The sequence below is a fragment of the Urtica dioica genome, chromosome 1 (assembly GCF_054948205.1).
Source record: "Urtica dioica subsp. dioica isolate 48M chromosome 1, U.dioica_male_clone48M_v1_H2, whole genome shotgun sequence".
Taxonomy (NCBI): domain Eukaryota; kingdom Viridiplantae; phylum Streptophyta; class Magnoliopsida; order Rosales; family Urticaceae; genus Urtica; species Urtica dioica.
Genome location: NC_142756.1, coordinates 19,682,761 through 19,700,008, shown reverse-complemented (window position 1 = coordinate 19,700,008; position 17,248 = coordinate 19,682,761). Strand labels below are relative to the sequence as shown.

General features: G+C 36.6%; 2 protein-coding genes across 3 annotated transcripts; both read right to left on the bottom strand.

The window, feature by feature from the left end:
- Window positions 1-276: 276 nt before the first annotated feature.
- Window positions 277-1,056, bottom strand: LOC149407723 (F-box and associated interaction domains-containing protein). Its single transcript, XM_089621618.1, has 2 exons — window positions 727-1,056; window positions 277-681 (listed from the first exon to the last, which is right to left on the bottom strand). The coding sequence occupies exons 1-2, from the start codon at window positions 1,054-1,056 to the stop codon at window positions 277-279; spliced, it is 735 nt and encodes a 244-aa protein (XP_089477744.1).
- A 2,696-nt stretch (window positions 1,057-3,752) lies between these two features.
- On the bottom strand, window positions 3,753-12,044 carry HK2 (histidine kinase 2). Of its 2 annotated transcripts, none has more exons than XM_089615163.1 (14): window positions 11,275-12,044; window positions 10,595-10,837; window positions 9,798-10,316; window positions 9,448-9,723; window positions 9,138-9,307; window positions 8,830-9,042; window positions 8,518-8,704; window positions 6,969-7,250; window positions 6,775-6,873; window positions 6,192-6,502; window positions 5,633-5,962; window positions 5,025-5,534; window positions 4,217-4,601; window positions 3,753-4,130 (listed from the first exon to the last, which is right to left on the bottom strand). In XM_089615163.1, the coding sequence occupies exons 1-13, from the start codon at window positions 11,548-11,550 to the stop codon at window positions 4,352-4,354; spliced, it is 3,666 nt and encodes a 1,221-aa protein (XP_089471289.1). In that variant the 5' UTR covers window positions 11,551-12,044; the 3' UTR covers window positions 3,753-4,130; window positions 4,217-4,351. The 2 variants fall into 2 exon arrangements, with proteins under 2 accessions (XP_089471289.1, XP_089471297.1); XM_089615171.1 differs by having other exon boundaries at window positions 9,798-10,298.
- Between the last annotated feature and the right edge of the window lie 5,204 nt (window positions 12,045-17,248).

Genomic DNA, 17,248 nt, shown 5'->3' with positions numbered 1-17,248 from the left:
TTATCGAATTTAGTAATCATTTATTCATTATCTTCAAGTGGGCAATATTCCCAACATCTTGAACTCTCAAAGACGACCCATGACACGCTGACCGTCCATCCCGTCGAAACGAAAGAGAATGAACTTCAAATCGCTCCTCATTCAATTCAAAAGAAAAATTATACTATGGCTCTCGATTTTTATATAGAGAAGCCAGAGAAGAGCTCCGTCAAGATAGGCCGGGGATTCCAAGTATCCTTCCTTTTCAATCGCCAGCGGATCGAGCTTTCTCCACGATTATGTACCTAGCGTGTGTATCTCAGCCACGTTATCGTGGAGAAATACCCTAACCACCTTGTGCTCATTGTGCTCTGGACTGAAACCAAAACCGAAAGATTTGAACCGTGCATAACAATCTTCCCAAGCATTCTTCAGAACATACATAAACTCGCCAGTGACCGGATTGCAAACTACAATCGGGTTGTTTAAATCTTGGCTAAAACAAAAACGGGATTTGCTCAAGCAAAGCAATCCGTTGCACGAATTTACGACCTCGTACCTACGGTATCTCTCCGAATCCATCTTGATAACGTTCTTGCTCTTACTAGTGGTTTTGATACAAAACATCGCATCGTCTGTGTTAATGTCACCCAATCTACTGAGCATATCTTGGGTGTTCCTCAATGGAACCTTCAGTTGATCCTTCACCGACGTACGGACCCATCACTCACACCCCTCTTTACTTGCTAGGCACCGGCAATACCCTAATTGGTGCTCATCTTCCTCGAACAAATAGAAGCTTCTCGAGATTCTGTTGTGGAGAATGTCGCGGATCAATGTACATTCCTTTGCCCAAGCCCAGTGAGTCTTAGCGAACTTGTGATTAGAGACTATACTGCGCCAGGTCTTGCAAACGGATTTGCACATCACAATGCTCATCATCGGCAGTGTCAGAAAGATCTCCACGAGTATGGCCAACAGAAGATCGGAAATTGGACTTCTTCCATCATTGTTGTTGTGCAAAGGATCGACAAATATTTGAACCCCAAATAACCGCCACAACGAATAGAAAAACATCGCCAAATGTAAACAATCATATCAAAAATCCCATCAGCATATATGAATACAAAATTGAACAAAGGAATCAAATAATTCAGCGATGATCAAATATACGTGTAAAGTTTGAAGTTTCAACCTTTTTCTCCGTCTCAGTGAACTCCGAGGAGTATGGAAAAGTTAGGGTTGATGCCCTACCTTACCTACTTTTAAACACAAACAGAGGAAATGATAAAATTGACAATCGAAAATAATCAAAATCAATAATTCGAGCGTGAAATCCAGGAATCAAAGTCGCAGCTTGACAAGTATGAATTTTATTAATATATTTTAATTTAGTTCGATTTCAAAATTGGAGATTGGCGGTTGTTTTTTATTTTTATTTTTAAATAAATTACATATGCGACTATAAGGTGTGAATGAATAAAAGTAAAATGGGATTTACATATAAATATTATAGTAAACATTAATGATGATTTGTAGCACATTTATCTATTATAGGGTATAATTTCGTCATTTTAAATAAACAAAATGTACAAACTCGACATTTTTTAAAACTAAAGATTAAACTCGACATTTCACTTAAACATGTTGTATATATTTTTCATTTTCTCTTGGTATATAACAAAATCATGATTATTTATTACCTCTCAGTTTTTAAACAATCTTAGGTAGAAATTCAAAGACGGCTTATCAATGAATATAAGAATTTGCAGGGCTAAAATCAAGTTAACAAGTACGGAAACGAGACAATAGATAAATAAACCAACGAATCATTATAGTATTTTACATCATAGCCCAAATAAAAACATAGTGCATGAATAAAAAAACATAAAAATAAAATCAATAAACAAAAATGTAATTAAAGAGTTAAGGAATAATTAAGAAGAATTAGTTGCAGAAAAAGAACAAGCTCCAAACCTCTACACAATCCAAACAATTAAAACTAAAAATAAGGAAAAGATGTATTTTATGATGTTCAAAGTCATATTTATAGGCTACATGGTGGTTTTCGGAGATGCTTGAAAAACGGGAAAGTGGTTCAGCGCGCTATGAACTCTAGTTCATGAAATAAATTTAGCAGTTTTTCGAGAATTTGAGACCAAGCTTCATATAAACTTTGCTTTTCAGCTAATTCTGTACTAACTCTTCGAATTCTTTTTTGAGCAGAGGATCCAGGGAATTTTCTAGACAATGATTTTGAATTGGCCATAACTCCTTGCTCCGATGTTCGATTTTTACAATAAATATGCTTTTAAAAGCTAAGAGTCCTCATTCAATTATGAAAAGAATTCATCCAAAATCTTCAATTGAGAATTTCAAAATTATGCAGAGGAGAGTGGCATGTTTCTTGTCTTACTCTAACTTGTCCGTAAAGTTTTCAAATCACCATAAATTGTTTCATTACCCTCAAAACACTTGTAGTTCATTAATAACCTATATTTAAAAAAAAATATATTAAAACATTAAATGAACACTTGAATAGTCGTTTAAAAGTATACGATAAGTGTCTATAAAACGCACTTATCAATCAACATTTTATATCCCACATACTCTGATCTAGGGTTGGACCATATGACCAGCGGCGGAGCTACGTGGGGACCAGCGGGTGCACGGGTCCCCACTGGCTCGGGACAAAAAAAAAATTAATAGGCTTAATTATAATGATTAAAAAATTAAATAATGCATATTAATAAATATAATACGTACACTAATAATGTCACATAGTTGTCTCAGCTCAAATGGTCAAGGCTTAAGGGAAATGTAGGTAGGGTCTTAAGTTCGACGAAAATTTGTATTTTATTTTTTTTAATACAAACAGCAGCGTGTTTAAGAGAAAACTCCAAAAAAAAAATATTCAAGTCTTCTTTCATCTTTCATTTCAACTCTTCTCCTTTCTTATTTATCAATAACAAGGTAAATGTTTAATATATAATTCATATGTGCATTGCTCATTTTGTATTTTTATTATTAGAGTTCTATAATCTTTTAATGCATACTATGTGTTTGATGAAAGTCCCAAATGAATTGTTTTTTTTTTTCTCTAATCATTTGGTATTGATTTTTTTTATGAGTATAGATATGGAGAGATATTTCAAAAGAAAAGTAGACTCAACAACGACATTAATAGAAGAACACGCTAAAAGTGCAAAGAAGAGAAGTAGAGATTTGGAGGTCAACATAAAAGAGCTCGCTACCGATCCGGGGTTAAGGATTCCGATTTTGAATTATCATCCTATTGTCCAAGATGACGTGAGTAGAAGGTATATGCTAAAAGGTATTTGCCAACCACACAATCATGATTGCTAAAAGGTATATGACATTGGCATTGATTTTGCCAATTGCGACTGCTACCACTTGAATCGGAGCTCTGAAGCCGTTTGAATCGGAGGCCTTGCAGCTCGTCAAAGTACAAAATTCACGCTCAGATTTTCTGAACATCGCTACCGCTTGCTTGTTCATAAAATAGACTCACTTATGATCTTCTCAAACTCGTAGTTCGGAAAATCAAAGGAAATCAGTTACGTCTTTTGGGAATGTCCTCGGGCATGCATATCATTATCATATCACATGTACGTTTTGTGTATCCTGTGCGCAAAAATTTTGTTTTTAAATCTTGATTGTAAGATTGTAAAACCCATTAAGTGTATCTCATGGGGGGTTTATTTACATAGTGGATCATGTTATCGAGTCTGTTTGAGATGGCCACCATTAACTTTGTAACCAATCTTCTTTCATAACTAGCAAACACAGATACATTTCCTCGACATCAAGTTCTCAAGCACAGTCACTCTCAACAACAAACATTTCATCTATTTTCCCCTTCCCTCGAGGATTTTTCAGTTCCTCAATTACTTCTAGTTGCTAAGAACATGATAAGAGTGTTCATTTTATTGACGAAGCGTTTTAAAAAAATGGATAAATCTGGCTTTTTAAACATACCACTTTCAATAATAGATAATACCCGAAAATATAAAATAACTAAATTATGGGCTATGTACACATCACGCTTTCTTCGTCTCGACTTGCCTCGGAAGCGAGATCTCTATTCACACACCTGACTTCGCCGGTCATTGTCATAATGCCCAGAAATCCTGAGAAGCATACCAAAAAAATCTTGAGCGAATGAACAGAATTTACAACGGTAAAAAATATTCAAATTTTATTTATTTTTGTTTACCGCTTAAAAAAACAAAGAATTCCGGGGGGCGAGAGATATTATCAGGCACGTCTCCTCCGAGAGCCACGTTTTGCTTCTTCGGGCAAATAGTACTATTGGTCACACTCACAAAATGCACACAGCCAAACCCAAAACCTAACCCGATTCGAAGAAGCGTGAGACGGCGGAATAAAGCTGACCCTCGTCGAAGGGCTTGGACACGTAATCGTCCATTCCACATTTCATACACAGCTCATTCGAGGCCTGAACCACGTCCGCAGTCATTGCAAGTATTGGAGTGTGCCAATGCGCCACGTCACCAAAAGCCTCCTTCGACGCTTCTCCCGATGCGATCCTCTCGTTCACCTCGCTCTCTTTGGCCCGTATTCTCCGAGTTGCTTCAAAGCTAGAGGCCAAAAAAAATAAAAACTTCAGGGGAGGCGCTAAAAGTCAAATTTAGGTAGGCTAAAAGAAATTATTTAGTTTTTTTTTTCCTTAATTCGGAGATGCCAGTTCAACTCTTTCATATAAACAAAAGGGCTAAATCATCATGAGGAACAAAAGTACTACTAGTGACTCATTCAGGCCCGTCGTTTTTTTTTTTTTTTTATCTAAATATAAAACGAAGAGCTATCTCCACCTTCCATTTGGTATTTGGAAAGAAAAAACACGAAAAGCAGGAAACAAAATTACCATTTTCTTCATTGATATAAGGACACTATTTAATCTAAAACCGAACGTGGGACATCCAATTGCACAACCAACAAAACCAACCATGCAGCGATTAAAAAAAATTTAAAAAGAGAGAGAGAGAGAGCGAGGATGATACCCGTCCATCTCGGGCATTTGGAGGTCCATGAAGCAAGCGTCGAATTGGTGGGGCGGTCTGAGCTTGTCGAGAGCGGCTTTTCCACTAACGACGCATGTGACGAGCGCTCCGTACTTCTTGAGAGCCCCTTCGGCGACCCTTCGGTTGACCACATTGTCGTCCACCACCAGAATTTGCTTCCCTCTCAGAAGGGTCCCGAGAGTGACCGGCTTCAAGCCCCTCTTCTTCTTCCCGCCCCCACCGAGGGCCTCTTGCAAGCACGCCACCATCACGCTCAGCCTCAGAGGCTTCGCCAGCACATTGTCCACCAACCCCGTAGACTTGAGCGCGTTCCTCTCCCCCGCGCTCACCGACGTCGTCAACAAGAATATCTTCGCAGGGTTTTTCGCCACACCGTTTCGCATGTGCTGCCGTAACGACTGTTGGAACGTGAGCCCCGTTTCGGTGTTCCAAACTTCTTTGTCGATCAGTACCACGGCTAAATCCACCAACGACAAAGAAGTAGAAGACCTGTAGAACAAGTCATTCATTCAGTAACTGAGCCGGACTCCAAGCCACTATTTTCCTTATTTTGATTGTATTCTATGTAATACATTTCGACTAAATACCTGCTATTGGAAGAAAGCCGAGAGCTTGCCGATTCCATGTCGGAAGCCATATCCACCGAAACTCCCAGTCTCTCAAGATGGTATTTCGTGACCTCTGCCCGGACCGATCTGTCGTCGATCACCAGCGCTTTAAGCCCCCGAAACTCCGAGAGAGACGGGTCGCAGTGCTGCCACTTGGCGTCCAGAGAGCAATCCTCTCCTTTCCTCAGACAGCCGGTGAACGAGAAAGTGCTTCCTATTTTCGGCTCGCTCACGAACCCTATCTCACCCCCCATCAGCTCCACCAGGCACTTGCTTATGCTCAGCCCGATTCCCGTCCCGCCATACGTTCTTTAATAATAACAAAAAACACTGATGTCAAGACCAAATAACCCTCACTCGATTATAAAAAAAATAAAACAAAAAAATTTGGTTTGAAATTCAATAAAACAAGACCCTATAACCCCGAGCAAAAAAGAACCGAGTTCGATGATTTATCGCAAACACAATATCCTACTATAGACATAAACAGGAAAAAGTTCCTAAATCCTAATTAAGAAAATGATAAATTAGTGGAAACCTGGAAGTGGAACTGTCGGCCTGGACGAAAGGTGTGAAGATTCGGCTCTGGGCCTCTAGGGGAATCCCGACGCCCGTGTCCTCGACGGTCACGAGTAGTTTGACTCTGTCGGGATCCGACTCGGACACGGCAGTCAAGCCTTCGAAACGCTCCCAGCTTTTCCCTCTCTGAACCACCTGATATCCGCTCAGTGTACCGCTCAAACTTCCTCCGACTAAATCTAAGCCTTGTTTGTTCGTGTCATCGGGCGTCGATTTCACTTCCTCTGCCAGATGCACCGTCACGAATATATGCCCTTTTTCATTCGTGAACTGCAAATCATTTATAATAAAAAAAATTACCCGTCTGACCATGTTTTGTTATACTTAGCAGAGTGAAATAATCACCTAATTAATAATAAGTTACTTAAACAGAGTGATATCACTCGTGTGTTAGTACTAATACAAAATTAACTTACTCAACAAAGAATACAGAATCGATATTCTAAGAAATTCGCATAGGCGTGAAGATTTATAGGATTTGTTTTCTAATCCAAGCAACACTGCACAAAAAAGAAAATAAAAGCACTTTACCCATCACTGACCTTGATCGAGTTTCCAACCAGATTAGTGATAATCTGTCGAAAGCGTCCGGGATCGCCGATGACAACTCGAGGCACCCGACTCGAAACATAAACCGCCAACTTCTCTCACACAAAAAGCCATAATCGTAGTATAAGAACCGACACAAACTTGTTAGGGCATTGGAAAAATAGAAAGCCGAGAATTTCAGCCATACCTCGATCCCTTTCTCGTTGGATCTTCCAGAGAAAAGCGAGAGAACGTTGTCAAGCACAGAGCGCAAATCGAAAGGCACATCCTCGAGTTCGAGCCTTCCTGACTCAATTTTGGCTTGGTCGAGGACCTCGTTAATGAGGGAAATAAGGTCCTTGCCACTGGCATGAGCTGTTTGGGCATAGTCTTGTTGGGTCGCATCGAGATCGGTGTCCATCAGCATTTGAAGCATACCCAACACGCCATTCATCGGTGTCCTTATCTCGTGGGACACCGTGGCTAGGAACTACAAACAACAATTTGAGATTTTCAACAGTCAGAATGGAGAGTAGGTAAATTAAACTCAATTTTACGGTCGGCGTTTCTGTCCAAAACTAATTTTATGAGAAAAAAATCCTATAACTATTGATTTTGATGTTGTAGCATTTTCGTACATACTACATTGATATTAAACTTTTAAGGGAAAATAACACATTTATACCCTGTGTTTTAGTGAAATGTCGAGTTTAACCCTCGGTTTTCAAAAATGTCGAGTTTATACCCTCTGTTTAACTAAAATGACGAAATTATACCCTCTGTTTAACTAAGATGACGAAATTATACCCTGAAATAGACAACAGTGTCACAAATATTATTTTTATTGATTTTTCATTGACGTTGACTATAATATTTATATATAAATACCAATTATCTTTATTCATTCGCGCCATATATGTAATTTATTTAAAAACTAAAAAATAAACAACAATCTCTTAATCGTGAAGAACACAGAAAGAGACAAATGGGTAAACATCGATAGTTGATAGTCATCAAAATCGCATATTCGAACAGAGAATCCAGGATTTAAAGTTACAATTCGAACGCGGAATGAAGTCATTTCTTAGGGGGTACGAGTTTTATTATTTAATTTCAATTTAAGGCTATTTTTATTTCAAAATTGAGAATTTGGAAGTTAGAGCACTGATTTAGATTTGATTTGGTTTTTCTTATATAAGAGTTAATATCAATGAAATGGAGATTTGTGACGCTGTTATTCATTTCAGGGTATAATTTCGTCATTTTAGTTAAACAGAGGGTATAATTTCGTCATTCTAATTAAACAGAGGGTATGAACTCGACATTTTTGAAAACCGAGGGTTAAACTCGACATTTCACTAAAATACAGGGTATAAATGTGTTATTTTCCCAACTTTTAATGACACCTAAACTACTTACAAACATGTTTAATTTAAAAAATAAAAAATAAAAACTGTATATTGCTAAGAAAGAACAGTATAGATTTATGCATACATACATATAACAAACAAGATCTTATTCTTAAAGTTCGAAATTGTTAACTTTCGATTTTAGTGTTTTTAGGTATAGATTATTTTCTTTTATAAATTGAACAAATCATTCGAGGTGGACGATATGTTTAAAGTTTAATAGTTAGAGGGTATCTTCGCACATTAAATTAGTTTGAGAACCAAAATGCCACTCTCAAAATAGTCCTTGGACTACCTGAGCTGTAAAAGCAAAAAATAAAAAATAAAAATAAATGAAAGAAGGCCTACTTGAGATTTTGCAACATCTGCGGCTTCAGCACGAGCTTTGAGCTGTACCATCGTACGATAACCCGCCTCCACTTGTGCTATTTGACGCACCGCTGCCCAAAAGATGTAGCTCACGAGAAAGGTAATGATAAGAGTTCCGATTGACGAAATCAATGCCGTCAATGGCAGAGGAGCTTTCTGCTTGAACCTGCAATAAGCCCAAGAAATATGGAAAAAAAAAAAAATATGAAGGAACAAGAAGATGCGCACACACACACAAACAAACAAACAAACAAAAAAAATGACGCCACATTATCACTGATAATTTTTTACCGGCAATGCATTTCGTGCTTGCGAAGTGGGTCCCCGAAATCTAGGCCACTAATGTGTATAAGACCGGTATCGGTGACATCGGTCCCGTACATATTGATCGGCGCCGAAGCGTTAGTCGTATCGTAAACATTCACGACGATAGTTTCTTTGCTCGCGAGTTGGTGCAGAAGCTTCTCAACCAGCGACGGCACATCATAAGACGCACCGAGGTATCTATCGGAAAGAAGAAATATGAATCCCACAAAATAAAACTCTATTCTCAAGCATCTTAGTAACGAATGCAAGAGATTTCGATTTCAGTTATGTACCCAACGGTAGCTTCGATGCGTTGCTCGGAAGTGGAATCTGCGGGCAGCTCTTTGCTATATACTGCGAAAGTGAGTACTACGCCGAGGTTATTAGATTTCAGTAGCTTAAAAGGTGATGTGAGAACTCCTTTTCCGCTCGCCCTCGCTCGTAATATGTTTTCGCGGTCTTCCTAAAATGTGGAAGATAAAGGAAATTATAAAACATTTAAATACATACATATATACACACCTAAGTTTGATATAGGAAGCTACATTCTTGATATTATGTGTATACATATATATATATATATATATATATATATATGCATACCATTCCAGACATCATGTCGATAGACACAATGTGAGAGACGGTTTCTTGAGAGAAAATAACGGGAGCATATTCATCTTGAACCGGCGCCGGGTCCAAATTCTCTGGGATACAATCTTGCCCGAGTTTTTGATCCTCGGTTTCCATTTTCTTTATAGTCCAACCGTGGTCCTTCTCAAACTGTTCCCTCTCCGAGTGAACGACTTTCAAAGCGTAAGCAACGCCGCTAGTGAGCGGTCTCTCAAAAGCCGTTCTTTCCGTATATTCACCAAATGTTTTCTGCAATAGACCGAGATGAAGAAACTGTCATAGCTCCAAAATCCAGATATATTTTTTAATTTACTTTATGTTACCTGATCGATGGCGGAAGGGTGTTTTCCATGGTGAAAGGTGGAGACAAGAATGGCCAGAGCGTGTACGTGGTTCATGCTGACATTGAACTGGTCCTGCAACATCCGGGCCCGCTCGTCGCACATGTTCGAAAGTGTCTCTTCTCTCCACGTGCTGTGTTGGGTGTCGAAGTGCAAGTACAAGTAAATTGACAACATTACCCCCGATACCATGAACAGGACTATAAGAGTCTTCCTCCATTTCCCGGCGCCCTTCGGGGGAATGATGTGGCCTTCTTGTTGCTCTTGCTGTTGCTGTGGCTGTTTCCGAGCAGGCGGTTTTATAAAGACCGGATTTTTTCGCTGCTGAGTCAAAGGCTGTTCTTCAACTGTCCAACCATTCGAATGCTCGGGAACCACCACCACCACATCTTGGTTTTTACTCCAAAAAGTTGTAGCCATTTTGTAGCTGAAAATGACTCCGGCGAGGACCCACCAATATTCCTTTATCGAATCACAGATGAGCTGGCATTTGATGGGATTCTATAGTTGAAGACAAACACCCAAAAAAAAAATTAATTGTACTTGTCGAGATCCAAGCATCTACCAGGAAGAGCATGTTTGTCATATTTATCAAGTCACTTTCTCTTAAAGTCACACTCTCAAGTTTGTCACCTTTCTAAATGATAATATCTAGAAAAGAGATAAATTATCTCAAAGTTTGTCACTTTATTAACAGTACAGTAGTGACAAATTTGAGGGCAATTCACAATTCATGCTCGAATCAACACACAGCTAATAAAAAAGGTTCAAAATCTTACCTTCCCGAAAATGTGATAAGTAGCTCTACTCGTAAATTGCAAAATGCGAGATATGAATTTATTATCGAGAAGCGAAGAGAATAGCTTATTGGTAATGCTCTCCTCTTCATATTCACTGTTTTCCAAACATTGTTTCTTTCCTGACTCGAACCCTTCCGAGCGAACCACCTTCACCGAACACGAAATTTCATCGCTCGGCATCAGTTCCGATATCTGTCCTTTCGCACACTCCAGCGATATTATCTGCAAAGGATCATAAACAGTAAGAATACCAGAGGAAAAAATTATCAAACTTGCTTAGCTTCCTAGGATTTCGGCATCTAGTTGTAAGAAATTAATATAAATTCTGATTTTTTTTTTCACAACTTTGTCTACTGAATGGCACAATTTCTAATTGATTGGGAATAGTTTTTTTTCTCCAAATTTAGCACTAAGCATAAATTTCTGATTCTTACAGCAACTTTTCGAGAAATCAAATTGGAAATAATCAACTCTAAGCTATACTAATCCTAATACGCTAAATCTATGGGAAAAAGTTATAGTAACCTAATCACTACCAGAACTAACTGTTAATGATAGTAAAGAGTTATAACAATAGGAATAAATACCAGAAAATCCCATATTTGGGAAGAAAGGGATTTAATATTTTTTATCATCCATATCCACAAGACGAAACACACCTGATCTGATTCAGAGAACACCGAAGCCAAACCAAGAATCTGGGTATTGCTGACATTGAAATACTTCTCAAAGGTTGAAGCTTTATCTTGGCAAGAAGAAAATCCCTGAGTCTTCTTCTTCAATTGACCATCAAAAGTCCCATGATTGAAGAAGCCCAAGAAGAACCAAACGAACCCAATCGAAACGACAGCGAAGAGCCAGAAGAGCAACGCATTTCTTGTCCTCTTCATCACACAGCTGGTAGAGCCATGGAGAGAATCTTTTGCCTTCTTCATCTTGAAATCGCCAGGTAACAATATTCCATTGACTCTTTGAAGAGCTCAATAGTAAGAACACACAACACAAACTAAAAAGCCCAACTCACAAAACCCACAAATGGGATCTTCTGTTTCTCTCACTTTGCTGCGTTAAAGACCACCACCAAGAAGTTGCTTTGTCTTTTCTCTGAAGCATTACCATTAAGGAGAAAACGCACCGGAACGGAAGAGAGAAGAAAAGACCACACCTCTTTCCTGAAGAAGGACTTAATCAAGAACGGGAAAGAGAAAAGGCTGAGCTCTGATTAACCTTGAAATAGAATCATTTAATGAGGCATGAGGAAAAAAAATTGGAACTTCTCTATATTTGGGTAATTTCCACTCTTACAGCCTCTGCGTAACCAAAAAAGTAAGCAGAAGAGAGGAGAAGAAAAAATTTAAAGAAACAACTTTTTTTGGGAGAGAGATAGACCCAGTTGGTTTCTCTAGAATTCCAACTGGAATCAATGATCAGACTAGGAGAGAGGATGTGAGGTGAAAAAAGAAAGTGTCTTTTTCTTTAAACCCAAAAAAACAATTATAAATTAAAAAAAAAAAAAACAAGAAACTCGCTCTCCCTCTCTCTCTCTCTCTCTCTCTAACACACATTCAGTTTGGTGTTGAGGTTGGGCACATCATTGTCTCATCATCTGGTGGGGAAGGGTTAAATCCACAAAACAAAAAAAACCCAAAAGATTGATCTCACTCAAAAATGTTTATTTGGAAAAGAAGAGGAAATGATAATAAATTATTAATGTTCTTTGTTTTCCCTCCCCTAATTATTTTTGTTATTATTCAATGCCTTCGTCAAATCGGAATTGGGAAACAACCCATGCTTATTTGAAGTCTTTTTTTGCTTTTTCTACTTAAGTGAAATCTTCGCTTTGTTTAATATTATCAGTACCTCTATAATTTGATGTAGCACATTGGTCGTTGTTTGTTCTTTTTTTTTCGGCGTGTTTAAAAATTTATTGTAACAACTAAGACACGTGTGTGCAATGTGAGGTTCCATGAATATTATTATACATATGTGTTTAAGTCGGATTAGAGTTTAAAAAAAATGCTCAGATTAGTTTAACGTTACCAACTCAATGATTAGTATTAGCTACACCAAACTTTCATGGGTAAATTTTGAAGGTTAAAGATTTAAGGAAAAAAAAAATTAGCACATCAATATTAAGATTGTAGGGCAAATTACTTTACTATTTCAATTATCTTATTTAATGAAATATTATTATTGTTTTTCTTATTATTATTTCTACATAAATGCAATTATTGTTGTCAATCCGAGAGTTGAGTTGTGTTGTGTCAAGTAATTACTTTGTCGGCATAATTGCACACATGATAAAGCATATTTATCATATGTACAGTAACTATAATATCTATGTTTAGTCTAAATATGACGTCAAAATTTATACCAAAATTTATACCAATATATTATTTATATCACTATATAATTATATTACTATGAAATTTATTTACATCAGCTTTCAAAATAACATATATCTACGCGTTAAAAATCAGTTACATTTCCTGTGAGGCAATTATTGAATTTTAATAATTTGGGATATAATTATACATTTGAGTATATAGATATATAGATAGATATATAATATAAAGCTGGAGTGCTGGACTCTGGAGAAGTCAGTAGAGTCAGTTCAGACTCTAAGCCCCTGTTTGGTTAACTTTTCTGTTTTTGTTTTCTGTTTTCTGATTCTAAATTCTAGAAAACAGTTTTAGAAAAACTGTTTGGTTATAAATTCAGAAAACAGATTTAGAATCATGTTTCTGTTTTCTTTGAAATTTGTTTAGAAAACAGAAAACAATGAAAAGTTGTTTTCTGTTTTATCTCTATACAATTGAATGGAAAACATAACCAAACAACATTTAAAATATTCTGAAACGTAATTCTAAATCTGTTTTTTAAATTTAAAAATTAGAATCAGAAAACAGAATTTAAAAACAGAAAACGAGTTTAGAAAACTAAACCAAACGGCCCCTAAAAATTTTCAACTTTTCTTTTTTCAATTCTCGTTTAAAGCAACAAGATTTTGTTGGCAATTAATCGGGTCACAATGCAGCTGGCAATTTAGATTCTATAAATATGTACTGTTTTTTTTTTTAATGGAACATTATGTACTGTGTTTGTAAGGTAATATTGCTGCCAATTTTTGCTTCTATATTTATTAATAATATTTTTGTGAGGTTCTGAGGGTATCGATAAAAATATATGTCGGCTAAAAACCTTACCCACCAACTAAAAATAATACAAAGAATATAATTACATAAATGACAGTTATCACAAGAGTACACAAGCGATGAGTCTAGACAAAAGTGACTCTTGTGTATAAATATATGTAGTCACAAGCATCATTAATCCGACCATTATTAGAACATATTATATTGTTTCTTTATGAGCCTACTTCAGTTTCATTGGTTGGTCCTATAAAACATGTCGTTCTAAATTAAATGCCAGCTGACTAGATAAATTTTCCGATGTATCCGATAATCTAGAAATTGAGAAAATAGTGACAAACAAATAAAATTAATTAGGTGAAAATTTTGATGAATGAAGAGTGTTTTCTCATATCATTTCTTTTGATTTTTTCCTAATAATCTAAGTGGTTCCCTTTCAGAAAAAATAATAATGTGGTTGTTTCCTAGGGAAGATTCAAGAGAGAATATTTAGTTATCCAACCAAGTTTAATTACCATGATACCCTTTGAAACAAATATACTTAAAAAATTAATAAAAGTGTCAGGGTAATTCTCTTATTATTCTTAATTATTGCAGTCAGGGTAATTCTATTATGTGGAAAAAAAATCAGTAATTTCGTTGTGTACAAAAATAGAAATAAAACTATGGTACGTTTATGGTATTTGACAGCAAAAATCTTGTATATTAAAAATACATGACTAATCAATGGATTTCGTTGGGTTTTTTTTTTTTTTTTTTGTGAGGTTATTTCTTGAAAGAAGAAATATAAAGATTTACACAAAAATAAAAGTAAATTTCTTCGATTATATAAAAATTGTTTAATGTACACTTGCACTAGAATAAATTTAAGTTAATCTTGTGAGTATATATCGAGTATAATTGGTGTGGTATTTTATTTAGCATGTAGTGTATTTAATTAATTAGTGTTATGTATTTTATTAATGTTATTTTATTTACTATTAATAATATGTAATTTATTTTCATAAACTATTTAAATTAAGGTCAAAATTATGAATAAATATTAGGGGGATGGATTTGCAATTAAAAATTTTGTTACATTTTTTTATAACAATAGCTTGAGGCATTTCTATTAGAAGAAGGGCGTAACACTCAATAGTACAGACATCATACATCTTTTAACTACAAAAGATGATGTCTCGAGATAATGATGATTCAAAACTAGAAACGTGTGAATGCACATCGATGTGGACTTGCATCAGACAGAAGATTTATCACACTAAACTTCGAGCAACATGATGGCTCTTCAACATACCCGCAGAGGTTAATGGATGAACCAAAACGCTTGAGAGCCATCGACCGTGGACAAAGACGTTCGAGTGCCTATACCGACAAAATGTCAACAAAAAACTCAAACTCCTAACTTGAAAGGAGACTAAATCTTCTTCGGGACACAAACCACTCTACAATAGTGGACATTACAATAAGACGTAGACAACATGTTCAAAGTAGCAAAACAACAAACAAAATGAATAATAAGACAACCAAGAACGAAAAAAAAATGACTACTCAAGCTCAAACCATCTCCTTCTTACCAAAAACCAACCCCCATTAGGCGAAAGTGCAGAAACGGGATCACCGGGAACGACAATCTATACCAAGTCACTATCGTAGAGAGTGGGCTCTACCTCCGAGTGGTGATAGTAGTCGGTGACCATGAAGCCGCCAAACCATTCTGTTCGGGGGATGTAATGGACTTGAGAGACCCAGATCAAAAAATAAAAATCGCAACGAGAGGCTCTGCCACGTCCAGAGAGGGACGCCGTTGTGGACCTCCGTAGGGACAGAGCACCAAAGTTCCAACACCTCGTTGGGGTGCGACTTGAGACCGCATTGGGCGGGGCGAGCCAACACTCCGGGTCTTCCTCTGGAAGGGCGGGGCTTCTCAACGTAGTCCACAAAAAATATATATCGGCCACAAAGAATGTTGTTGAGAACCCGCCATGCCAACTTGAAAAGGATATCCATAACAGGCTCAGCAACGAGGAGAGACGTCGGAAGACTCACAGATTTCACAACTCGAGAAAGGCACAAGGGCGAGCAAGAGCAACACCGCGAGAGATCAGCTGGAGATATGAAGTTCTTCAACGGCAACGACGATAGCACAGCCAAGGAAACAACGACGGTCATAGTCGGAGAAGCGAAGAAATCATAGTGAAAAAATAAAACATCAAGATGGGTATTGCCGGAAAAGAAGAACGAATCCAAAAGTACCAGAGATTGACGAGGCTGCCACAAGTTAGAGTATCGCCGCTGGTGGCGCCAGCAACTCGAGGGGAGCGGCGGCCGAACACATGTGTAGAAAGGGTTAGAAATCCTAACTGAAACTCAAATGAGTGAGAGAGTTTTGTAAAAATTTGGATACATCAAATTGGTGTCGATGAACAATCTAACATTAAATTTGGTGTGATACTATTCATCACACTAAATTTTACATCAATTTGATGTAAAAATTGGTGTGAATTGGAGCAATACTCACACCAAAAGTGTCACGTCTCACACCAAATTAGAGTGGGTTGGAGATGATTTAAATAAAGATTAATTCAGTAATAAATCAATTTACTTGTGTAAAAAAATAGAACTTATAAATTTGATAGAAAAAAGTTTTTTACTAAATTGTAAGATTATTGTTAAAAGGTGGAGTGTCATCGTCCGGGTTGCTTTTTTTAAGATAAAGGCCAGAGTGGACCTTTGAGTCTATTTAGTTAGGCATATCTGCCAAAATTTATTCTTGTAATTCAAGAGAAATAGAAGAGTTCCAAAATGATTGCTCTTAGGTATTGCTTTTATTTGTGGTCTTTTTTATATTCTTCTTTCTTATGACGCATTGGCCATGGCAGTGTATCAAAACTGCTGGACATTATTAAATCAAACAAAAAATTATATAGTAGAAAAGGAGGATGAGTTTTGTAACTAAAAAAAGAAAGTAATAGTATGCTAATACGTCATTGAATCTTGAAGCTAAATAGCCTATTAATAAATTTGAAAACAGCTACAATTTATCTAAAGTTTATAAAATAATCAAAATTGATAATACAAAGATGCACATAGTATACATGTCAATAAACTTTTTGAAACTATCAATTTTTTTTTAATTTTATCTCAATTACACTCTATACATTGTCAAACATGACTATTACTAAGAAATCGAAAACTTTGACTATTTTATTCAAAACTTGAAATTTCATCTGTTTTGTTAATCAACTTATTTTCTAATTTCAAATGGCTAAAAGTGTTTATACATTCTTATACAATTGGCATTTTTTTTAAATGCGATGTGAAAAATTGAGAATCTAATTTAGTTATATTTGCTCATTTTATCATTCATAATTAGCAATGTTGTTGATCATTAATATTGATTATTAGGTTGAAGGATAGAATTCCAAGCCGTATTCGTGGGATGGAATGCTCTAGTAGTTCACCAAATTGTGTCCCTTCTTTG